This window comes from Hyperoodon ampullatus (genome assembly GCF_949752795.1).
Source record: "Hyperoodon ampullatus genome assembly, chromosome: 8".
NCBI classification, from domain to species: domain Eukaryota; kingdom Metazoa; phylum Chordata; class Mammalia; order Artiodactyla; family Ziphiidae; genus Hyperoodon; species Hyperoodon ampullatus.
Window position 1 is genome coordinate 116,666,970 of NC_136921.1, and position 24,256 is coordinate 116,691,225.

The 24,256-nt window shown below is 39.6% G+C and overlaps 1 protein-coding gene across 1 annotated transcript in view; it reads right to left on the reverse strand.

Moving 5' to 3' along the window:
• The window catches only part of PTPN4 (protein tyrosine phosphatase non-receptor type 4), a gene marked incomplete at its 5' end in the record, with an annotated part of 146,522 nt that extends 127,052 nt beyond the window's left edge, over nucleotides 1–19,470 (reverse strand). Inside the window, one exon of the mRNA XM_079710549.1 lies at nucleotides 19,333–19,470. Coding sequence (XP_079566675.1) covers nucleotides 19,333–19,470 — 138 coding nt within the window. The remainder of the gene's footprint in view (nucleotides 1–19,332) is intronic.
• Nucleotides 19,471–24,256: the final 4,786 nt, after the last annotated feature.

Genomic DNA, 24,256 nt, shown 5'->3' on the forward strand with positions numbered 1-24,256 from the left:
CTAAATGTAGAAGGTAAAACTATAAACCTCCTAGAAGATAACATAGGAGAAAACCTAAATGACCTTGGGTATGGTGATGATTCTTTAGATACAACACCAAAGGCATGATCCATGAGAGAAATAATCAGTAAGCTAGACTTCATTAAAATTTTTTAAAAACTTCTGCTCAGCATAAGACAATGTCAAGAGAATGAGAAGAAAAGCCAGACAGGGCAAAATAATTGCAAAAGACACATCTGATGAAGGACCATTATCCAAAATATACAAAGATCTCTTAAAACTCAACAATAAAGGGGGAAAAACGATTTAAAAATGGACCAAAGACCTTAATGGAGACCTCGCTAAAGAAAATATACAGATGGCAAATACACATAGAAAAAGATGCTTCACATCATATGTCAGCAGGAAGATGCAAATTAAAACAATAAGATACCACAACAGACCTACAAAATTACCAAAATCCTTAACATTGATAACACCAAATGCTGGTGAGGATGTGGAGCAACAGGGACCCTCATTCAATGCTGGATGGAATGCAAAATGGAACAGCCACTTTGGGAGACACTGTGGCATTTTCTTACAAAACTAAACATATTCTCACCATAAGATCCAGAATCACAGTCCTTGGTATTTGCCCAAAGGAAACAGGAACTTATGTCTACACAAAAACCTGCACACAGGGCTTCCCTGGTGGCGCAGTGGTTGAGAGTCCGCCTGCCGATGCAGGGGACGCAGGTTCGTGCCCCGGTCTGGGAAGATCCCGGAAGATCCCACATGCCGCGGAGCGGCTGGGCCCGTGAGCCATGGCCACTGAGTCTGCGCGTCTGGAGCCTGTGCTCCGCAACAGGAGAGGCCACAACAGGGAGAGGCCCGCGTACCAAAAAACAAACAAACAAACAAAAACCTGCACACAATGTTTATAGCAGATTTATTCATAGTTGCCACAACTTGGAAGCAACAAGATGCCCTTCAGTAGGTGAAGAGATAAACTGTGATACAGCCAAACAATGGAATAATAAATCAACAGTAATAACCCAGCACTAAAGAGAAATGAGCTATCAAGCATGAAAAGACATGAAGAACACTTAAGTGCATATTACTAAGTGAAAGAAGCCTATCTGAAAAGGCTACATACTGTATAATTCCAAGTATATGACATTCTGGAAAATGCAAAACTATGAAGTGGGTAAAAAGCTCCGTGGTTACAGGGGTTGTAGGAGGGGAAATGGGCTGAACAGGCAGAGCACAGAAGATTTTTTGGGCAGTGAAATTACTCTGTATGAGACTTTAAATGGTGAATACATGTCATTTTACGTATGCCTAAGCCCACAGAATGCACAATACCAAAAGTGAACCCTAATGTAAACTATGGACTTTTGGTTATGATGTGTAGGCTCATCATGTGCACCACTCTGGTGAGGACACTGAAAACGGAAGAGGCAATGCACGTGTGAGAGCAGGGGGCGTATGGGAAATCCTTGTACCTTCTGCCCAATTTTGCTGTGAACCTAAAACTGCTCAAAAAAAAAACAGTATTTCTAAAACATGTTTAAGCTTACTGTAAATGTGATAACTGAACATGTGTTTACCTTTGCTCTTCCCTGAAAAGCTCATTGTATTGAGGGGGAAAAAAAGGATAGATGTTAAAAACATAAAAACCACAAAGACAAAGAGGAGAGAAGACATCAGTTAAAGGAATGTGAACACATTTTAGAAAAATGGAGAGCAGAAGGAAGAGACAGTGGAGCTAAATACCAAATACCAGAGAGGGAGGGAGCCAACAAGAAGAAAGTCAAATGCATGCAAAGGCTCAGAAATTGAAGGCATATGTGTCAGAAAAGGTGAGAAGAAAGCATGAGGCTAAAATCTGGAAGGAAAGTGGTAGAAAATTCATGTCGGGAAGAGTTATATCTCTCGTTTCCAATTCCATCCACTAAGAGCTAAATGACGGTACACCTCCCCTAGATATTCCAAGATAAACACAGGTGGTTGCAAACCTAGGGACACCAGGCACAGAGGAGGATAGGGAGGAGTGCCACAATGGGAACCAGTGGATTTTGTGAATAATCTACATGAACCTTCAAAACAAGATGATGGCAATGGGTGACTCCAGTTATACACCAAATGTAAAGAGCAACCACTCCAAAAAGGAGCACGTCAGAAGGTTCTTGGATTTCTCCAAAATGGTGAATTTGGGAGAATATCTGACATGAAGACTATATTAAGAGACGATTCAGGCAACTCTTAAAGAGTTTGGGGTAATTCATAATATATATAGGAAACTAGAGGGATAGAGAGAAAGAAAGAAACAGGAAGGGAGGGAGGGGGAGGGAGGGAGGAAAGGGGAGTGAAAAGCACCAACTGTGAAAACCAAGCAGTTTCGCACAAAAGACGAGAATAATGTGTATGTGGCTCAGCTATGAACAGCACCGACATCGACATAACACTGTATACACTGAATACGAACACAAACGCCTTAGAAATGTCAAGTACACGGATAAAATGAGAAGTAGGGGTTAGAGGTAAAAGAGAACTAAATTCTCATCTTTTTAAATGGGCAACCAACAGACAATGCCTAAAACTGAAAAATTAAGTAGTAGCAACACAGACACGGTATTTAGAGATAATATAGGCAAATACTAAAAGACTCTACTAAAAAGAATTTAAGCTAGTTGTTTCTAGGGAAGTACTATAAGGACGGGGGCAGACGACCGCTACTTTGTAATACACCCTGTATCACAGGGAGGACTACTTGACTCTTTAAATACATATACAATTGGAAAAGAAAAATACTAAAACCTACAGAAAGAAAACTGACCAGATTTTTTTTAGAAGGGGCAATGGATAATTCTAGAAGAACAAAATAGAATCATAGTACACTATGTGGCTTAGCAGTGAATTACCTTGCATAATCACAAAAAGGTAAACAATGAAGTCAATTAAGGAAGAAAGTGCTAACTGCCCCTGTCATACCCATTTTCTTATTTACTTATTTATTTATTTTGGCTGCGCCAGGTCTCAGTTGCGGCATGCAGGATCTAGGTTCCCTGACCAGGCATCGAACCTGGGCTCCCTGAATTGGGAGCCCGGAGTCTCACGCACTGGACCACCAAGGAAGTCCCTGTCATAACCCATTTTCTACCATTTCTTTATAATAAAACTTCAGTATTGTTTGGGATAGCAACAGGAATATAAAATACCCAGCCCTGCAGCCCAAATGAGGGCCTGTGACTAAATTCTGGTCAATAAAATATAACTAGAAGCTGCAGGGTATAACTTTTAAGCAAAGTTCCTTAAGACTGGGAAAGAAACTGGCACACACGCCCTCTCTGCTTCTCCACCCTCCCCCACTCTGCTCCCCAGCGCCCCTCCCCTTCCCTCGCTGCCTCTGCCTGCCTGAAAACTGACCTAACCGCTAGGGGTCTAAGAGCTGTCCTGGACTGTGAAGGGATCCTCCGTAAAGCCGTGCTCTCAGGAAAGTGAAGGGAAGAACAGGGAACCTGGCTCCCTGATAACTGTGAAGCTGCTATCCCATGTCTTGGACTGTCTGTCTCTAGAATTCTTCTATGTGAGAGGAAAATGAACTTTAGCTCACTTAAGTTACTGTTATTTCCAGTTTCTTTTACTAGAGCCAAATGTAATTCTGATACATAGAAAATTTAACTAAAAATTATGACCTAAGAATTTGAGGAGGGGGAGTGAGGGCATAAAATAGCCTAAAAATTAAATTTTAAAAATTTAAACCTGCATAATAGGAAGTCAAGAGATAATGTCCAAAACAGAAAATATAAACCAGCACAGAAAACTGGCAGTAAATGCCTAAAGGACATCTTCAAATCCATCAATAATTGGAAGCTAGTACTAAAAGAAAAGGGCGGGAGCATTTCATTAGGCTTTCATTATTTGATTTGTCCTGCTTGGCTTTTTTTTTTTAACTGTTTAATATTTATTATATACTATTACTTAGATAAAAATTAACAACCAAAATATTAAGTACTGAATAATTTAATTAGCCACTACAAAAACACAGCACTGGGCTTCCCTGGTGGCGCCGTGGTTGAGAGTCCGCCTGCCGATGCAGGGGATGAGGGTTCGTGCCCCGGTCCGGGAAGATCCCACATGCCGCGGAGCGGCTGGGCCCGTGGGCCATGGTCGTTGAGCCTGCGCGTCCGGAGCCTGTGCTCCGCAACGGGAGAGGCCACAACAGTGAGAGGCCCGCGTATCGAAAAAAAAAAACAAAACACAGCACTAAGGTAGAGTGAAGAAACCTTTTCCAGAGAGGTCTGGCCTTTGTCCTTGGCTACTGGGAGGTGGTCTCTAGGCCCCTGGAATGCCCTACCTGATAGGGCCGTCTTTGTTTGCCTGGGGCCTGTGGTCACTGGACAGTCTAGCAATGTGGTTTATGATGGGGGCTTTGGACCACATCGCATCACTTCTGACTTCAGAGGAACTGGAGACTAAGGGTATTAGCCTGACCTCTGCAAGAGGCTAGAGATTGGGTAAGTCACGCAAGAAGTATCTGGCTGCGTGCCAGTAAAAAGTTTGGACACAAAAGGCTTGGGGGAGCTTCTCTGGCTGGAAACGCTCTGGCGTAACTGCCATACATAGAGACCAGGAGGACGCAACGTCACCCACGGCTCCACGGGGAGGGGGGGACTAGAAGCTCTCCATTCAAACTCCTCCTGACTCTGCCCCGCGGTGCTTCTTTGGCCAAAGCTGCAGGATTGCTCCTCCAGTGTTACAGCTTTCAACGAGATCTGTTGAGTCCTTCTAACAAACTACTGAAACTCAGAGTGGTTTTAAGACACTCCCAAGCTTGCAACTGCTGTCACAAGTGCGGGTAGTCTGGGGGACACTAGCCTCCGAGCTGTGCCTTGGCTAACTCTGGGCAACTAGGGAAGGAGGAAAGGAGACAGAGGAGAAGGGTGAGGAGGTGTCACATCTCTAGAGCTCCTACCGGAATCCTTATTGGGTGCTTGATATACATTCATTCAATCCCGATAATCCTAGGCATCATAGATACTGTTTCTACTTCATATTCAAGGAAATTATATTAAAGGACAAGTAAGTGGAGCAGTGCCACAGGGCAAGCATTTAGTATCTCTAGGACGTAACTCTAGCCTTTGGGACTCCAAGGTCCGTGCACTTTTCATCACTCTACACTATACCATGGTGCTTCCTGTAACAATTCAGAGTGCTTAGGGTCTTAATTTTGACATCACTATATGCTTAAATGATCTGCCCGTGATAGTCCAATTACCTAAAAGCCAGGACCAGATCTATGTGGTACGTTGTTCTTTGTAGAACTACCACAGTTCCCACCCACGTTATTCTTGATGAAGGAAAATAAAAGTCACTCACAGTTATTCAAAGTTAAGTGATATCAAAAAAATATATAGTGAATCCAAAATTGTAAATTAACCTAGTACTTACCTTAAGTACCTAGTCAATGTAATTAAGGGCCTATCTCCTCCAGATTTCCTTACCGTGGGAAAAAAGTTAAATAACTGCAAAAGAAACAGCAAAAACTATACACTCTGAAGTTTATTATAAACAAATCAAAGGAAGCATCAAAAGGAAATGTATGCACATTCAGAAAAATGTTTGTCATAACAGTATTACTAATCCTCATATATCACAGCTGTTGCTTTTCTTTGTGGAAACTAAACAAACTGTTACATTAAAAATCATGTGTAGAATTCAAAAGGTGAATGAAAAAATTGGAGTCATAAAGCCAGTTACTAGGAAAAATATTGAAGAGGAAGACATATTACTATACTGAATTCCCAAACAGGAGGAGAAAAGAGTTTCAAGATAAAGGTTTTTGAAAGTGATAAATTTTGCTGTATGTGTACATGCGATGCATGTGTATATATGCAAGTCCAGGGTTGTTTTATTTTAAACTTTTGGAAGCACAATTATTTCTAGTCTTTTTTATTAAAAATAATGTTAAATAAGGGCAAAGACTCAAATAAGGCTAAACAGATGCTACCTTTAACAAAAAAACAAATTTCTAATATATAGATACTTAACTACCTAACTTGAGTTATGAATAACATTCTAAATGGGTACAAAGCCGAAAAGCAATTTCCTTTCTACAGTATTGTGCTCAGCAGAATCCAACCACAAGCACCAACATCAGCCTCTGGGAAGAGGGTCACACTGGGCTTCCTCTGGGGGATTCTTGGGTCCACGGGGCACTCAGAACAGAGAATCACCCAGAGGAGGGTCTACCACAGGTATCACAGGCAGTGGGGCATCAGAGAGTGAGTCATGTAGCTTACTTATGTGACAAAAACTCTACCTCTGGGGACTTCCCTGGTGGCGCAGTGGTTAAGAATCCGCCTGCCAATGCAGGGGACACAGGTTCAAGCCCTGGTCCAGGAAGATCCCACATGCCACAGAGCAACAAAGCCCATGCACCACAACTACTGAGCCTGCGCTCTAGGGCCCACGAGCCACAACTACTGAGCCCACGTACTGCAACTACTGAAGCCCGCGCGCCTAGAGCCCGTGCTCCACAACAAGAAGCCACCATAATAAGAAGCCCATGCACTGCAACAAAGAGCAGCCCCCTCTCGCCAAAGCTAGAGAAAGCCTGCATGCAGCAACGAAGACCCAACGCAGCCAAAAATAAATAAAATTTTAAAAAAAAACCAAAAAAACCCTCTATCTCTTTCTGTGGTCACCAACACCACTCCAATGAATACTGAAAGCTTGTTTGCTAGTTCTAGCAGGGAAACAGAGCTATGCCATGCATCCTTTTCCAAAGAACAGATCACATCTGAGAAGGGCATACTATTCAACTTCAAAAGACACACACATAGAACAAGAGAGAGAAAGGAGACCCCCAGCTAACCACCTAGTTTCATCAAATTAATCTTGGGAACCAGTGGCCTATACAGACAGCCCTTACATGCAGTACAATATAAATACCCTATATGACGGCAAAAACACTTAAATGATTGTTCCCTCAGAGAATATGAAATAAGCCAGAAGGTACTGCATACCAGCCCTTTATTCCATGCACACTGTGAATATGGCAGTTAAGAGACAAATTGTGGGTTAAAATATTTATAAATGGTTTTAAAGATGCTGGATATGTAAACAACAAACACAAAACTGTTAAATAAGAATTGATCAGCCAAAGAAAGTTCCTCTGATAATAGCTGAGCCAGCTCACCTAGGGTTAAGGTGCATCCCAAATGTGGCAGATGACTCCTGAGTAGAAATCTTCTAAAAGAACAAGACAGTGGCCTACCTTGATAGGGCCTCATTCTTTGGAAAGCAAGTGCCATTTTATCCGCTTCACCAAATCAATAATATCTTAGACTAATCTGATTTTATAAGACACATATATTTACCATTTTTCACTGAGATCTGAGTCCTTCTATTTGGCTCAACTGAACAGTGGGTCAAGGAACAGAGCAAGCAATATGTTAAATGTTCTCAAATCAAAATCCACTATTATGTAATGAGATATATATTCCCATTTCAAAACAATCAGAATTTTTGGTCTTGTCATGATGGAGCAGCTAGTGTTAGTATACCCTCCTGCTATAAACATCTACAAAAGCTGGACCAAATATAAAAAGAGACAGAGAGAAAATGAACTATTTGCAGGCATTAGACAACACCCAACACAGCACTATGATCCTTGAGAGAAGAGAACCAGATTAATCAAATCCCACATTCACGTTGGCTTTCCCCTTAAGGGCATTTTCCAAATCATGGTGTAGAGAAATGGAGCCCAAGCAGAGTGGGCTATCTTGCTCGGATGAGAAAACTAAAATTATTGTTTGGGGTTGCTAAGGTAAGTTGGGTTGGGGGCGGGGGCAGGTTATTACAGAGGAAAGAGTCAAAGAGAAGAAGCTACAGAAATCTACATAAAACTCCCCTGCTCTCATCTGCCTCCTAGGCTGTGCATGCACAGGGCGAAACTCCTAGAGGCCTAACAGAGAATGGCTGTTGGGAGGCTGTTAGCTAAACAAAGATTGCAGAGGCTGCAGGGTTCCGAAGATACAAAGAAACGGAGTTCAGGCTCAGAGGAGAGAGACCGTGATGAATAACCCAGGCATTTAGTTGAGACCCTAGACAACCCATGCCCTAGGAATGAGAACAAAGCTAAAACAGACTTATCTTATTTAACAACAGCTAAAACGAAGTCTCCACAGGATCAAAGCGGTCTATTAGCAATTTAACTGGCTGCCAGAATAAAATTCAATGCTATTTAGAGGAAGATAACAGTCCAGAGCTTCTACACTAGGGGTTGAATAGGGGTCAGCAAACCTTTCCCATAAAGGACCAGCAGGTAAATACGTTTAGGTTTTGAAGGCCATAAATAGTCTCTGTTGCACATTCTCTTAAAAAACAACAACAAGGGCTTCCCTGGTGGCGCAGTGGTTGAGAGTCCGCCTGCCAATGCAGGGGAAGCGGGTTCGTGCCCCGGTCTGGGAGGATCCCACATGCCGCAGAGCGGCTGGGCCCGTGAGCCATGGCCGCTGGGCCTGTGCATCCGGAGCCTGTGCTCCGCAACGGGAGAGGCCATAACAGTGAGAGGCCCACATACCGCAAAAAAAAAAAAAAAAAAACCAAAAACCTGTAAAAATGTAAAATCCATTCCCAGCTTCATGGGCCACACAATAATAGCCACCAGGCTGGATATGGCCCATGAGTCACAGTTTGCTATCTGATGCTCTACATTACGCTCACAATATCAATCATACGATGCTAAATTAGTAGGTACATGAAGCAGGGAAAGTGATTAATAATCAAGAGACAAAGCAGTCCACAAAAATACACAGACTTATAAGGGATCTACATATTGGTCTTGGTCTGTGAGGGCTTCAAAGTAATTATGATTACATATTAAAGACAATAGAGGGAGAACAGAGAAAATGGATTAAAATATAAAATACTTCAAAACAGAATTATAATCTATAAAAGTGATCATACTGACATTCTAGAACTGCAGAATATAATATGTGAAACAGAGGAATTTGTTGGATGGGTTAACAGCAAAATAAGCACAGCAAAAGAAAAGAATTAGCAAACTTAAAAACAAGTTAATAGCTATTCAAAACACAGAGAAATTATAAACAACAAAATAGAACATGTTAGATGTGAGATGTAGTCAAACAGTCTAACAGATGTAATGGAGTCCAGAAGGAGAGAAGAAAAAATGGGCCAGAAGCAATATTTAACTCTGTAAAGGACAAGAAGTTTTCAAATTTTATAAGACATCAACCTACAGATTTAAGCTCAGTGAATACCAAGCAAGATAAACACACAAACACACAAGCAAGATAAATGCAAAACCATATCTAGGTATATTATAGACAAGACGTTAGAATCAAAAATAGAGAAAAAACTCAAAAACAGAGGAAGAAAGGACATATCTCTTGTCCTGCTCAAGAACAGTAAGAATGAAAAATGAGTTCTCAAGATGGCTCCTCAAGAGAAAGTCAATGAAACAACATCTTTAAACTACAAAGAAAAAAAACTATCAATGTAGAATTCTATACCCAGCAAAAATATCCTCCAAAATAAGGAGTGAGTAAGTACATTTTCAGACAAACAAAAAGTTGAAAGACTGTGTTAACAGACTCTATTTCAGAAAATAATAAAAGAGGTTTTTTCGGATGAAGGGAAAATATTCTAGATGGAAGCATGGATATATAAGAAATGAAGAGCTGCAAAAAGTTGAAATATAAAGGGAAATATAATAGACTGTTAACTATTTAAAGCAATAATAACAGTGTCTTGTAGGGTTTATAACATATGAGGAGGATGGCAAAAATACATAAGAACAATAGCAAAAAAGTAGGAGGCAGGTAAATGGATTTAAACTGCTTTAAGGTTTTTGCATTTGGGGGGGAACATGGTAGAAGTAGAGTTGACCCTTGAACAACCTGGGGGTTAGGGGTGCTGACCCTCCACACCATTGAAAATATGTGTGTAACTTTGTGGTCAGCCTACATATCCACGGTTCCGCATCTGCAGTTTCAACCAAATGTGGATTGTGTATGTAGTCACTGAAAAATAGGTATGTATTCACTGAAGTATGTATTCATTGAAAAATATCCACATATAAGTGGAACCACACATTTCAAACCTGTTATGTTCAACAGTCAACTGTACTAAATAAAGGCAGACTTTTGTAAGTCATGACACATTTTGCAATTTCTAAGGTAGTCACTAAAAGTATGACATTAAAAGGTTAATCAAGAAAAGCTAATAAAGGAGATAAAATGGAGTAAGAAATACTTAAGAGAGCACAAGGGAACCTTTCTTGGTGAGTGAAGTATTCAATACCTTAATCTGGTGGTAGTTCCAAAGATGCATACATAGATAAACATTCATTGAGTTGTATAGTAAAGATGTGTGCACCACAGTGTATAACATGTATTATAAATATTATAATAAACAAAAAAACTATACATAATTTCTAGAGTAGGGGACACTAAGCTACAGAATCTTTCTAAATAGAATCCATCATATATTTATCAAAATTTTAATGGCTTACAGCTATTTTCTGAAACTTTTTCCCGTAACATATGAGGCACTAAATAATTGTTGTCATTAAATAAAGTACATGAACAATGACAACTTAATTTACTGTACTAGTGCCAAGATAAAATATACCTAATTCTCAAAAATGTAATATATTTTAAATTTTATTTGTTTACTTATTTATTTCTGGCTGCATTGGGTCTTTGTTGCTGTGGGCAGTGGGCTTTCTCTAGTTGCGGCAAGCAGGGGTTACTCTTCGTTGCGGTGCGCAGGCTTCTCATTGCAGTGGCTTCTCTTGTTGAAGAGCCTGGGCTCTAGGTGCACAGGCTTCAGTAGTCGTGGCACGCGGGCTCAGAAGTTGTGGCACGTGGGCTTAGTTGCTCCGCAGCATGTGGGATCGTCCCAGACCAGGGCTCGAACCCATGTCCCCTGCATTGGCAGGCGGATTCTTAACCACTGTACCACCAGGGAAGTCCTCAAAAATGTAACATTTGACAACTGTTTCTTCTTTACTTTTTTTTTTAAGTTTTTTTTGATGTGGACCATTTTTAAAGTCTTCATTGAATTTGCTACAATATTGCTTCTGTTTTATATTTTGGATTTTTGGACCACGAGGCATGTGGGATCTTAGTTCCCCAACCAGGGATTGAACCTGCAGCCCCTGCATTCGAAGGCGAAGTCTTAACCACTGGACTGCCAGTGAAGTCCCTCCTCTTTACCCTTTAAGAATAAACTTGCTTTTTTACAATTTCCATGTACATGTATTTTTATTCTTTTTTTTTTTTTTTTTTTTTTTGGCCATGCTGTGCAGCTTGCAGGATCCTAGTTCCCTGACCAGGGATTGAGCCCGGGCCCTGGGCAGTGATAGCACAGTCCTAACCACTGGACCACCAGGGAATTCCCATGTACATGTATTTTTAATCAATATGCCAGAAACAAACTGGGTTTTGGAAACTGTACATGTGCAACAGTACACAGGTAAGAATATCATATATAAACATAAAGCAATTAGGAGACTGCTGTTTTGTGAAATTTTAATAATAATATTCTTCCAAGAAAACATTTCTGGAACTAGAGAATAGGTCGACTGGATCACAAGCAATAAAGCAAAGAAGAATCAACCTTTCCAAATGTGAATTGTGAGTCAGACACATAAACAACACTTCAAAATACTCTCATTTAATTCTAAACATCCTATGCAAGACAGGTGTTCTTTCCTAACAAATGAATCCGCAATACAGTAAGGTAGAGCAACTTACATATAATCACAGGACCAGTAAATCTTCAAAATAAAAACTTATAAAATTCTTTCAATAGAAGTAAATGTCTTTATCAGTAAAGACTTATGCATGACAAATATATTAAGACCTAAGAACTATACATGCCTGATAAAAACAAAAACAATCAAAGAATAAACCAAGAGATATGGTAACTTTGCGCACAATTATAAATCTCATTGATACTTTTCTCGTGCTTAACATGATATAGTTTAGGAAAAAAATTCAAAATAGAGAAAAGATTTAATAACCTATCACATACTACAATCTTGGAATTTTCAAACACTATGACAACTGGCCCATTATCACATCTTTTTGCCCTAAGTATGCCCATTTCCATTTTAACATCTGATTTTCCTCAAAACACCTTCGTAAATAGTAAATTTTCCTTCAGAGTAGATGTTGCAAGTCAATCTGAGAGACTTCAAGGTTAATAAACGAGGCAGACTGGACACAAAGGTGTGCTTAAGATCCACGACGATGCTGAGAGGGCAGCGCTCAGAGCGAGCCTGAGACTGCTCTTCATGACCAGCTCTCACTCCCCGTCCCTCTGCCAATCATGCAAGAACTAGAGAGTCACTCTCTGAAGAAAATGAGCCAGTGATAATCTGGACTCAGAGACATCAGGTACAGCTGATTAATTTTCACTGAGCCGAAAACAGGGGAAATCCACATGATAAATGGAAGTCTACCTACGGAAGAGCTGAGACCGCCCTAGTCCCCTTCTCTCCCTCAGCTCTACGAAGTCCCAGTCAGGGCTCCACAAGCTCCAGGCAGATGACTGAAGGACTTCCCTCTAGGGAAAAGACATTCTGAACTAACCAAATATTACTATATAACTACTTTGTTTATTGAAAGGATGACAGAGAGGAAGTATGTGTGTATGGAGGGGAAGGAGAAGTAAAGTCTCATCCTCCAAAGTCAACACATAATACTAACAACAAAAAACAAACCAGACAAAACCAGACATACTGTAAGATGTTTCTTAGAACCATGGTAATAAATATGAGAGAAAAACTAAATGTGTCAAATGCAGTTACTTCTAAGGGGCAACAGGGTAGGTTTAGGGTTCTGTTAGTTTTTGTTGTGACACTTTACAGAACAATTATTTTAAATTGTGTACATGAATAAACCAATAAATGTAAAAACAAAAAATTTCTTAGGGAATCTGGATGATGTATAAATGATAGTATTTTTAAAGGAATTAAGAAATCAAATTTAGGGACTTCCCTGGCAGTCCAGTGGTTAAGACCCCACGCTTCCACTGCAGGGGGCACAGGTTTGATCCCTGGTCAGGGAACTAAGATCCCGCATGCCGCGCACTGTGGCCAAAAAAAAAGCAATCAAATGTAAGTAGGGCTAGAAATAATATGTAATAAAATGGTTAAGTGTTGAAAATAACAGGTCCAAACACACCTTCTCACATACACACACACATTACTGGCTCTGCTATCAACTTGGCAAGTAACCTAATGACTCTAAACTTATCTTCTCATGTGAAAAATAAAGACAGTGGAACAGTAACTAGGAAAAAATCCCCCAAACCCTATCCTCCTTTACAAATATGACTGTAAAATGATTCCAAGTAAGTTCCGTTTAGGTAAATCCATCATCCTTATACTCCTTTTGCGTCCCATTTCAATCAGCATCCACCTGCTAACCCCAACTCTATAATCCAGTTTGTACTACAGATTTGGTTAACAAGTACTTTACCAAATGAAAACAAGGTGAGGTTCAGCCAACTAAATATTCATCAACCCAAGCTATAACATGACTACAATATTATTAATTGAATTTCATTTTATTTCAAGGGGAAAAAATCTATGATTTATTGCATCTTTCCCTAACAACTGAAGTACTGGTATCATTTTAAAAAATTAGCCGTTAGAGAGCCCAGAAACAAGCCCATGTACCTAGGGTCAATTAATCTACAGCAAAGGAGGCAAGAACATAATACAATGGAGAAAGATAGTCTTTTCAACTGTCTGGTGCTGCCCCAGTGAGTGGTGCTGGGAGCTGGACAGCTACACTTAAAACAATAAACTTAGAACATTTCCTCACACCACACACAAAAATAAGCTCAAAACACTTTAAAGACCTAAATGCCAGACACGACACCATAAAGTTTCCAGAAGAGGACACAGGCAAAACACCCGTTGACATAAATTGTAGCAATATTTTCTTAGCTCAGTCTCCCATGGCAAAAGAAATAAAAGCAAAAATAAACAAATAGGATCTAATTAAACTAAAAAGCTTTTGCACAGCAAAGGAAGCTATCAACAACAACAACAACAAAAACTTATGGAATGGGAAAAAATATCTGCAAATGATACAAATGAAAAGGAGTTAATATCCAAAATATACAAACAGCTCTTATAACTCAATATCACAAAACAAACAATCCAATCAAAAAATGGGCAGAAGACTTGAATAGACATTTTTCCAAAGAAGACATACGTGTGACTAATTGGCACATGAAAAGATGCTCAATATCGCTAATTATTAGAGAAATGCAAATCAAAACCACAATGAGTTATCACCTCACAACTGTCAGAATGGCCATCATCAAAAAGCCTACAAATAACAAATGTTGTAGTAGAGGGTGTGAGAAAAAGGAACCCTCATATACTGTTGGTGGGAATGTAAATTGGTGAGATATCTTAAAAAACTAAAAATAGAATTGCCATATGGTCCAACAAATCCACTTCTCGGTATGTATCTTGAAAAAACAAAAACACTAATTCGAAAAGATACATGCACCCCAATGTTCATAGCAGCACTATTTACAACAGCCAAGACAAACAAGCCACCCAAGTGCCCAGCAAAAGATGAATGGATAAAGAGGATGTGGTACATATATACAATGGAATACTATTCAGCCATAAAAAAGAATGAAGTAATGCCATTTGCAGCAACGTGGATGGACCTAGGGATTATCATACTAAGTGAAGTAAGTCAGAGAAAGACAAATGCTATATGGTATCACTCATCTGTGCAATCTAAAAAATAATACATATGAATGTATATGCAAAACAGAAACAGACTCACAGACATAGAAAACAAACATGGTTGCCAAAGGGGATGAACAAATTAGGGGTATGGGATTAACAGACACAAACTACTATAAACAGAATAGATAAGCAACAAGGATTTACTGTATAGCATAGGGAATTATACCCAATATCTTGTAATGACCTATAATGGAATATAATCTACCAAAAAAAAAAAAAAGAATCACTATGCTGTACACCAGAAACAACACAATATTATAAATCAATTGTACTTCAATAAAAAGTTATCAGTTATTCTTTATTGAGTACATAATAGATACATTACAAAGAACAAAAAGAAAACTGAGGGAAAATGCAATGTGTACAACAATGAAAGTAAACAAACAAAAATCCTCACTGCATAAGTTTAGTTTTGTCTTTAAATGCTGCTACCGATGAAGTGCCTCAGAGCTGTGCACTGAATCACATGTGCTAAATAAATGATCTTACATTTTGAATATTATTTCAGGTTTTCCAAATATAACTCTTTATATGTCAATTTTATACATATACATTCACATATAAAATAAATCTATAGGGGCTTCCCTGGTGGCGCAGTGGTTGAGAATCTGCCTGCTAATGCAGGGGACATGGGTTTGAGCCCTGGTCTGGGAAGATACCACATGCCGCGGAGCAACTAAGCCCGTGAGCCACAACTACTGAGCCTGCGCGTCTGGAGCCTGTGCTCCGCAGCAAGAGAGGCCACGATAGTGAGAGGCCCGCGCACCGCGATGGAGAGTGGCCCCCTCTCGCCGCAACTAGAGAAAGCCCTCGCACAGAAACAAAGACCCAACACAGCCAAAAATAAATAAATAAAATTTTAAAATAAAATAAAATAAATATATAAAGCCCAGAAGCATAGAGCAATTTAAATGACACAAAGGGCAGATAGTAAACATTCAACTCCCTCTCATCTCCGCCCTCTAGTAAGTCAGCCATCCTTCAAGTAGCAAGGGAGAGTCCTGGGAGCACATTCCTAAGTTCTATACAAAAGCAGAACACAGGTACAGCTATGTGGAGAGGCTGTGGTAACATGGAAGCCTCCACCAGGGGGACACGTTGGCAGACTATACTTTCCCAAAAGAGTCTACAGCAATATTTCCCATCCCACGTGATCTTTTAGAACCTTGCCACTTTCCATCAAGAGACAGTCTATTTCCCTTTCCTTGATCCCAAGTGTGACTCTGTGATAGCCGTGACAAACAGAATATGGTGGAGGTGACATTACGTGACTTTCAAGGCCAGATGAGAAACAGTAATATGACTAGAGCCTGGTGCTCTCTCCGACGATGCTCACTTTTAGAAGGCAGCCACTGTGCTGTGAAGAAGCTCAGGGCACACAGAGAGGTCATACACAGGTGTTCAAGCCCCAGCTAAGGTCTCAGGTATCAGTCATACAAGCTGAGTAAGCCTTCAAATGATTTTAGCCTCCAGCTTTGCATCTTCCAGCTGAGGCCCAACAAATGCAGCAGGGATAAATCATTCCTGTTGGATCTGTGACTCACAGAATCCCTGAGGATAATAAATACGCCACTAAGTTTGGGGGTAATTTCTTATGCAGTCCTAATAACTGGAACAGGTTGGTTCTACAGAACTCTGCCTTATCACACAGCCTACTGCTATACAGGTGTACCAAAGTAAAAATAAAAACAAAATTTAGGCAAAAAATCCTCATAGGTTGGTGAAATCAATCCATGTAGTACAGATACTACACCTTTTAAAGTATTAATGGAAACAAGTTTTGGTGACTTGATGATGAACTTAGGGCATGAGGGAGACAATTCCATAGGCTGGCTACAGTAAAAAGAATGGCTGTGTAAACAGAACCTGAAGCTGAAGCAACACTTATGGGCTTACCTCACTTCTATGTTCACAACAGAGAAAGAGAAAGAGAAAGAGAAAAAACTCATGAAGTTGTATCAACTCCTTTAGTACCACATTTTCTCTCAGGAAAATATAAGGGAAAAATTTTGATGAGATAAACACCAGATGGAAAAAAAGCAGGCTTTGGCAACAATGAATATTTGATCTGTGGTACAGAAATCTTTTAGGGAAAGCAATGCCTGCAACAGATAAGACGTTACAAATCATCTGCCGGTAGTCTCCAAAGGAAACTAAGTGGTTTTCCTTCCTGGTGAACAGAGATGCTGGTGAGCCTAGCAGCTGCCAACAATGTGGATTTCTGAGACTTAAAGGTACTTAATGGACATGAGAGAATAACTAGCAGAGGTTCAAGCTCCCCTACTAGTTTGCAGCCTATCATGAACCACTGCACAGGCTGTAAGCTACATAACTAGGGAATCATTTATGTAGATTAAAATAATCAGCATCTGTAATAAAAGTGCAAAGCAACTCAGACACTCTGAATGATTCCAGCCCTGACACTCAGAGGAATAAACATACTACATATCCAACAGTCAGTTTCTCATATTGTTCCTCTTAAGTTTTTTGATATCCTAAAATAATGGTAGAGAAAGTTTCTAGTAATAAACTCAACTCAATTAGAACTGATATTTAAATATATTGGGACTTCCCTGGTGGTCCAGAGGTAAAGAATCCTCCTTACAATGCAGGGGACACAGCTTCGATCCCTGGTCGAGGAACTAAGATCCCACAGGCCACAGGGCAACTAAGCCTGTGCACCTCAACTACTGAGCTCTCGCACCTCAACTGGAGAGCCCGCATGCCACAAACTACAGAGCCCAGGCACTCTGGAACCTGCGCGCCATAACTACAGAAGCGCATGGGCCACAACTAGAGAAGAGAAAACCCTCATGCCACAACTAGAGAGAAGCCCGCGCACCACAATGAAAGAGCCCACATGCCTCAACAAAGATCCCGTGTGCCAGCAACTAAGACCCGACGCAGCCAAAAATAAATTAAATAAATAAATAATAAATCTTTTTCGAAATCAATAAATATATCAATATAACATATATTAAAAGATCTAAATATAAACAAAAATAAAATAAATATGCTAAATATATGTCTTCCTATAACAGTAATTAAAAAGCACATTGATTTCCACACTGAAAAATACAATACTATTATCAACTAAAGTGCCCAACAGGAAAATTATGCTAGATGCGAAATACAGCATAAACATAATGTGTGGAGAGAACATTTAAGATTTCTTCTCTTAGCAACTTTCAAGTACAGAACACAGTACTGCTGCCATTAGTCACCATGCTGCACATTAGCTCCCAGAACTTATTCATCTCATAACTGGACGTTTGTCCCCTTTGACCAACATCTCCCCATTTCCCCCACCCCTCGGCCCCTGCCAACCACCATTCTGAGTTCAGCTTTTCTAGATTCCACATATGAGTGAAATCATACTGTATTTGTCTTTCTCTGTCTGACTTATTTCACTTAGCATGATGCCAAGGTCCATCCATGTTGTCACAAAAGGCAGGATTTCAGAAGATCAATATTTTATACTCCTTCAAGATTTCAAAGTCTAGAAATACCTGTGTAACACAGCAGAAAACAGATGAAGGTATTATCCTGGAGATGTGGAAATGAGGAATGAGGAATTCCAGTTTCAATATGGACTATATATTAGATACTATTATTTTCATAATATTAAATTTTGGGGTGTGATAATGATATGGCTGATAATTTATGGGATCCTGAGGCTGCTGAAACACAGGTGAAGTGTACCACCTACTTTCAGAAGGGTCAGAAAACACACACAGAGAAAAAGAAAGATAAAGGAAATGAGCAAAATGTTAACAACAGGTCAATCTAGGAAAAGGGTAGGTGGGTATTCATGACACTAGTCTCTCCCCTTTCTGTAGGTGTGGAATCATTTAAATAAAAAAGAGGAATGCCTTTGCATATATCAAGACATGTTCACAGCAACATTACTGATAAGAGCCCAGGGTGGAAATGATCCAAATATACAAAAACGATAAACTGGACAAATAAATGGAGATAAATAAATGGATAAGTAAACTGTGGTGTACTCATACAAGAGAGTACTACACAGCAATGAAAATGAACCAACTACTGCTAACACCCACACAGGTGAAACTCACAATGCTGAGCAAATAAAGCTGGACACAGGTAGGATGAAGAAACATTTGTTGAATAAATGTTTCAGATAAGGCTCAGATAAGATCAGGGCTGCTATCTATCTTTGTTAAGCAAAAATTTTCTTCACAGACAGTAGAGTAAGATCACAGTGGGAATGTATAAATTATTTATGAGAACAACATTCCTTTCCCGCACCCTCAAGCACATTTATAAAAACCACCTACATACTATTGACCTGCTCCACTAAGAATGCGCTGCTGGTTTGCAAACCCCTTCAAAGACCTTGAATTAGAATGTGTATTTGACAGTTACAAAACCAAACTAACAAGACTTTTTCCTCTTTGAAGAAGGCTTTCCAAACTGTACTACGATTAAACAATTTTAGTTTTAAAATTTAATCTAAATTCAGATTTATAACCAGATTCTTAAAATTTAAAAAGACATAAAATACTTACATTAACTTTGAAAGCCTGTACAGTGTTATCCAGAAGAAGGATGTTGCAAACCACCTCTGTATGCAGTCTATCTCGGGCCAACTCTGATGCTCGTACATTGTAGGTTCTGCCAGCAGGCAATCGGAAACGTGAGGTCATTACTGTCCACACAAGGTCTAAGTTGAAAAAAAATATTAACTAAATAAAGGGACAGCTGAAGATACAAATTATTTATATAAAAAGGTACAAAGTTATTACATATTTTTCAATTAACCTTAGGTAAAAAGCAGTTACAAATTTTGAAACACCTGGATAGGAACTGTAGGTATAAAAGAAGATACCATATATAGTTCATCATGTAAACTAAAATTACAATTGCCTGGAAGAGGAGCTTTGTTTTGAACTGTCCATTAAGAAGACAATACACAAATTGCGGAGGTAGCCATATTCCAATTCAAAATATATAAATTTAGGAGCAGCCAAAAAGGAGGAAGGAAAATATGCTACCTCAGGAAGCCAGGCATTACTCATTGATGCAAGCATTAAAAAGACACTGGAGGATGGCAACAGGAGGGAAGGTTATTCACCTCTCAAGGGCCTTTCCTTTTATTCAAGCTTAAGATTTGGGGGAAACATGGGAGCTTATTAGTTGGGTTTTTTTTTTTTTAATATAACAATACACTTTCATTTTAACTATCCTCAAATGAAAACTAATTCTAATAGAACTATTCTTAGGAAAACAAAAACAAAATAGAAAACTTAAGACTACAGATCTTTGTTTCTCAATTTTTTAACCTAAGAGGGAACAAAGACTGCTTATTAAAAAAAAAAAAAAAAACAGGTATCACATCATTTTCAGCAACAATTGACGTTAAAAGACAATGAAGATGTAACTTTGAAGTTCTGAAAGAAAATTATTTGAAACAGAATTATGTTCCCCCCAAATCAGCATTCATGTGAAAGAATAAAGTTACAAACATTTTCAGACATTCAAAAATTCGAAGTTTAAAATCCATAAAACTTCCCTCTAAAAGACAACTGGGGGACCCTTCTGGTGGCGCGGTGGTTAAGACTCCGCGCTCTCAATGCAGGTGGCCTTGGTTCGATCCCTGGTCCAGGAACTAGATCCCACATGCATGCCGCAACTATGAGTTCACATGCCACAACCAAGGAGACTGCCTGCCGCAACCAAGGAGCCCGCCCGCCGCAACTAAGACCCGCCTCAACCAAATAAATAAATAAATATTTTTTAAAAATAAAAATAATAAAAGACAACTGGATAAAGGAAACACACTACACTACAAACACAACTATATAGAATTTTAAAATATAAGTAAGCAATAAGTACTAATAAATAATAAGTAAAAATTAATAATAAAAAGAAATAGCAATTCAAATACATGGTATTCAGTAACTGCAGTTGACATCGTACTGTTCACGTCAAAAGGATTCAAGCTAAAAGTAAATGTCAATGTTACATACGTATAAAAATCGTATAGAGGAAAATAGCTTTGGCATGTTGACAGAGAGGGGCTAGCCAAGTAAAATTCACCAATTAAAAGACAGTGATTGGCAGTTTCCAGTTCCACAAGTAAAGAGCTTAGGAAGTCCCCAGTCCATCCTAACAAGTAAAAAAAAGCAGAACAGAATGGAAAATCAGCAACCCTTCTTGGATCTGTAAGAGAGGACACAGGGCAAACTGCTGTCCCAAAGATTGGAGAGACAGGTGAAGACAAAGTGTCACAGCTTATGGGAGTAGAGAGTTCAAGTCTCTACTTGAAACTGCCACGGAAACCAGTACATGAGTAGGAGAGCCTGAATCCAGCTGATGATTTGCTAGAAGTTCAATGTGCACAATTCCAAGAGTTTTTTAAAAACTCCAGGGGACCAGTCATAGCAGGCCTCACACAATATTGTGAGACTGACCTCCAGGAGCTCTGTCAGATTCCCACAGTAAATATCAGAGAAAAATACCCGAACTTCCCACAAGGGGTGGGATGGTGGAGGTGGGGGACACAAGACCATTATGAAATACAGTTGACCCTTGAACAACACAGGTTTGAACTGCAAGGGTCCACTTGTACGTGGATTCTTTTCAATAAATACAGTACTGCATGATTCACAGTTGGTTGAACCCATGGGTAAAGAGGACTGATTATGAGACTGAGCATTGGTGGATTTTGCTATCTGCAGTAGGTCTTGGAACCAATCCCCCATGGATCCCGTGGGAAGACTCTCCATGATTTTTCAACTTCGTGCAGGGTCAGCACCCTGAACCCACAGGTTGTCCAAGGGTCAACTGTACGCCAGAGCACTCTGTTCTCCTTAACAAGGGCTGTTCTTAGGAGAAAACTAGTTAACCAAAGCCTAACTGACCTGGGGCAAGGAAAATACTCAATTCCAGCTGACTCTAGCCTTCTAGAGGGAGAAGGGAAATACCCAAGTCCAGCCCACACTAGCCATCCTGTCCCCCTAAAAGGGGAGAGAAAAAACTGAGAAATACTTGTGTATTTCATAGTCCAGAGGCCTACGCTCACTAAAATACTGAAACCTAACCACAAGACTACAGAATGCTTCCTTTCCCCCCCGTTACTAAAGGCCTATTTACTGAAGTTCCTCTTACCAATATATATAATGTCTCCCTATCGAGAAAATTTTATAAAGTATACCAAAAGGGGAAAAAAAACACAACGTGAAGAAACAGGGCAAGCATCAGAACCAGACCGGAAGGTGTGTTGGAATGACCACACAGGGAATTTAAAACAACTATGATTAATAATATGCTAAAGGCTATAATAGGCAGAATGCAAGAATAGATGGGCAGGGCTTCCCTGGTGGCGCAGTGGTTGAGAGTCCGCCTGCCGATGCAGGGGACACGGGTTCGTGCCTCGGTCCGGGAGGATACCGCATGCCGCAGAACGGCTGGGCCCGTGAGCCATGGCCGACGAGCCTGCGCGTCTGGAGCCTGTGCTCCGCAACGGGAGAGGCCACGACAGTGAGAGGCCCACGCACCGCAAAAAAAAAAAAAAAAAAAAAAAAGAATAGATGGGCAAGGCAATCAAAGAGAAGAAAATCCTAAGAAAGAACTAAAAAGGAACATTACAGGTAAAAAAACACTGCAACACATATGAAAAATGCCTTTCATGGGCTTATTAGTAGACAGACTCTATGAGCTTGAGGATGTATCAATAAAACCCCCAAAAACCAAAAGCAAAAAGAACAAAGACTGAAAAAAACAAAACAGAATACCCAAGGACTGTGGGACAAATACAAATGATGTAACATATGTGTAAGAAGAATGTAAATTGGTGCAGCCACCAACAGATATATTGGGCATAGATATATGCCCAGAAGTGGGACTGCTGGATCATATGGTAGTTCTATTTTTAGTTCTTTAAGGGACCTCCACACTGTTCTCCATAGTGGCTGCGCCGATTTACATTCCCACCAACAGCAAGAGAGAAAAAAACACAAACAAAACCCCCACAAAAACCAAACCCAAGACCAAAAACCCTATACTTAGCCGTATCGTTTAAAACTACAGAAAATCAAAGATAAAGAAGACAGAGGAAAAAACACCTTAGCTATAGAGGAGCAAATATAAGAATTACATCTGACTGCTTAGCCAAGCAAGAAAGAAGAGAGTGGGGTGAGATACTTAAAATGCTGAGGAAAAAACCCCTCAACCTACAGTTCTGTGCCCTGCGACATTATCTTTCAAAAGAGAAAGACGAATACTTTCTCAAACTAAAGTTTAAAAATAGAGGGAATCTGTTGCCAGTGGACCTTTGCAAGATACGTTAAAAGAAGTTCTTTAGAGATATAAAGAAAATAATATAGATCAGAACTCAGACTTAACCAAGTGAAAGCCCTTAAAACAAAGACTGGGCCCTTCCTGAAGTGAAAGGAATTCTGCTGCAGGCTTTAAAGACATTATCTGTCATGCAGCAAGAGGGCCCGTGACAGGGCCATGTGGCAAGGAAGCACAGGGCCTCTGTGGGCTGACAGTCAACAAGGGACTGAAGACCTCAACTTCCCAAGCTGCCGCAGTCCAGTCGACACCTAGCTTGCAACTTTGTCACCTCCAACCAAGCTGTGCTCATACACCTAACCCACAAAAACTGGGAGAAAATAAATGTGTGTTGTCTTAAGCTGTAAATTAACTTTAAAAGAATGGAGAAATCTGCATTGCTCAGCCCAATTACAGAAATGCACTATCTGTTCTAAATATTTAATACTCTCAAATATGGATTGTCACAAGATGGTGGTATCCTATTATTTACAATAAAACCTTTTTAATTTAGACCCTGCTAACTGAGAGCTTTAAATAATTTTATTTGATTATTTGGTTTGATGTTAACCTCTAACCACTGAGGAAAAGCTAAACTCATCAAATAGTAATCTTTAAGTTCTTTAAAATTTTATTTATCTACAGTTGGTTTATAGTAATGTATTAGTTTCAGGTGTACAGCTTCAGATTCTTTTCCACTATAGGTTATTTCAAGATACTGAATATAGTTCCCTGTGCTATACAGTAAATCCTTGTTGTTTATCTATCCTATATGTATTAGTTCGTATCTGCTAATCTCAAACTCCTAATTTATTCCTCCCCCACCTTCCCCTTTGGTAACCATAAGTTAGTTTCCTACGTCTGTGAGGCTGTTTCTATTTTGTAAATAAGTTGATTTATATTATTTTTTTAGACTCCAAATATGAGCAATATATTATTTGTGTTTCTCTGACTTACTTCATTTTGTATGATGATCTCTAGGTACATCCATGTTGCTACAAACGGCAATATTTCATTCTTTTTTATGGCTGAGTAATATTCCATTGTATATATATATACCACTTCTTTATCCATTCATCTGTCGATGGACACTTAGGTTGCCTTCCATGTCTTGGCTATTGTAAATAGTGCTGCTATGAACACTAGGGTGCATAT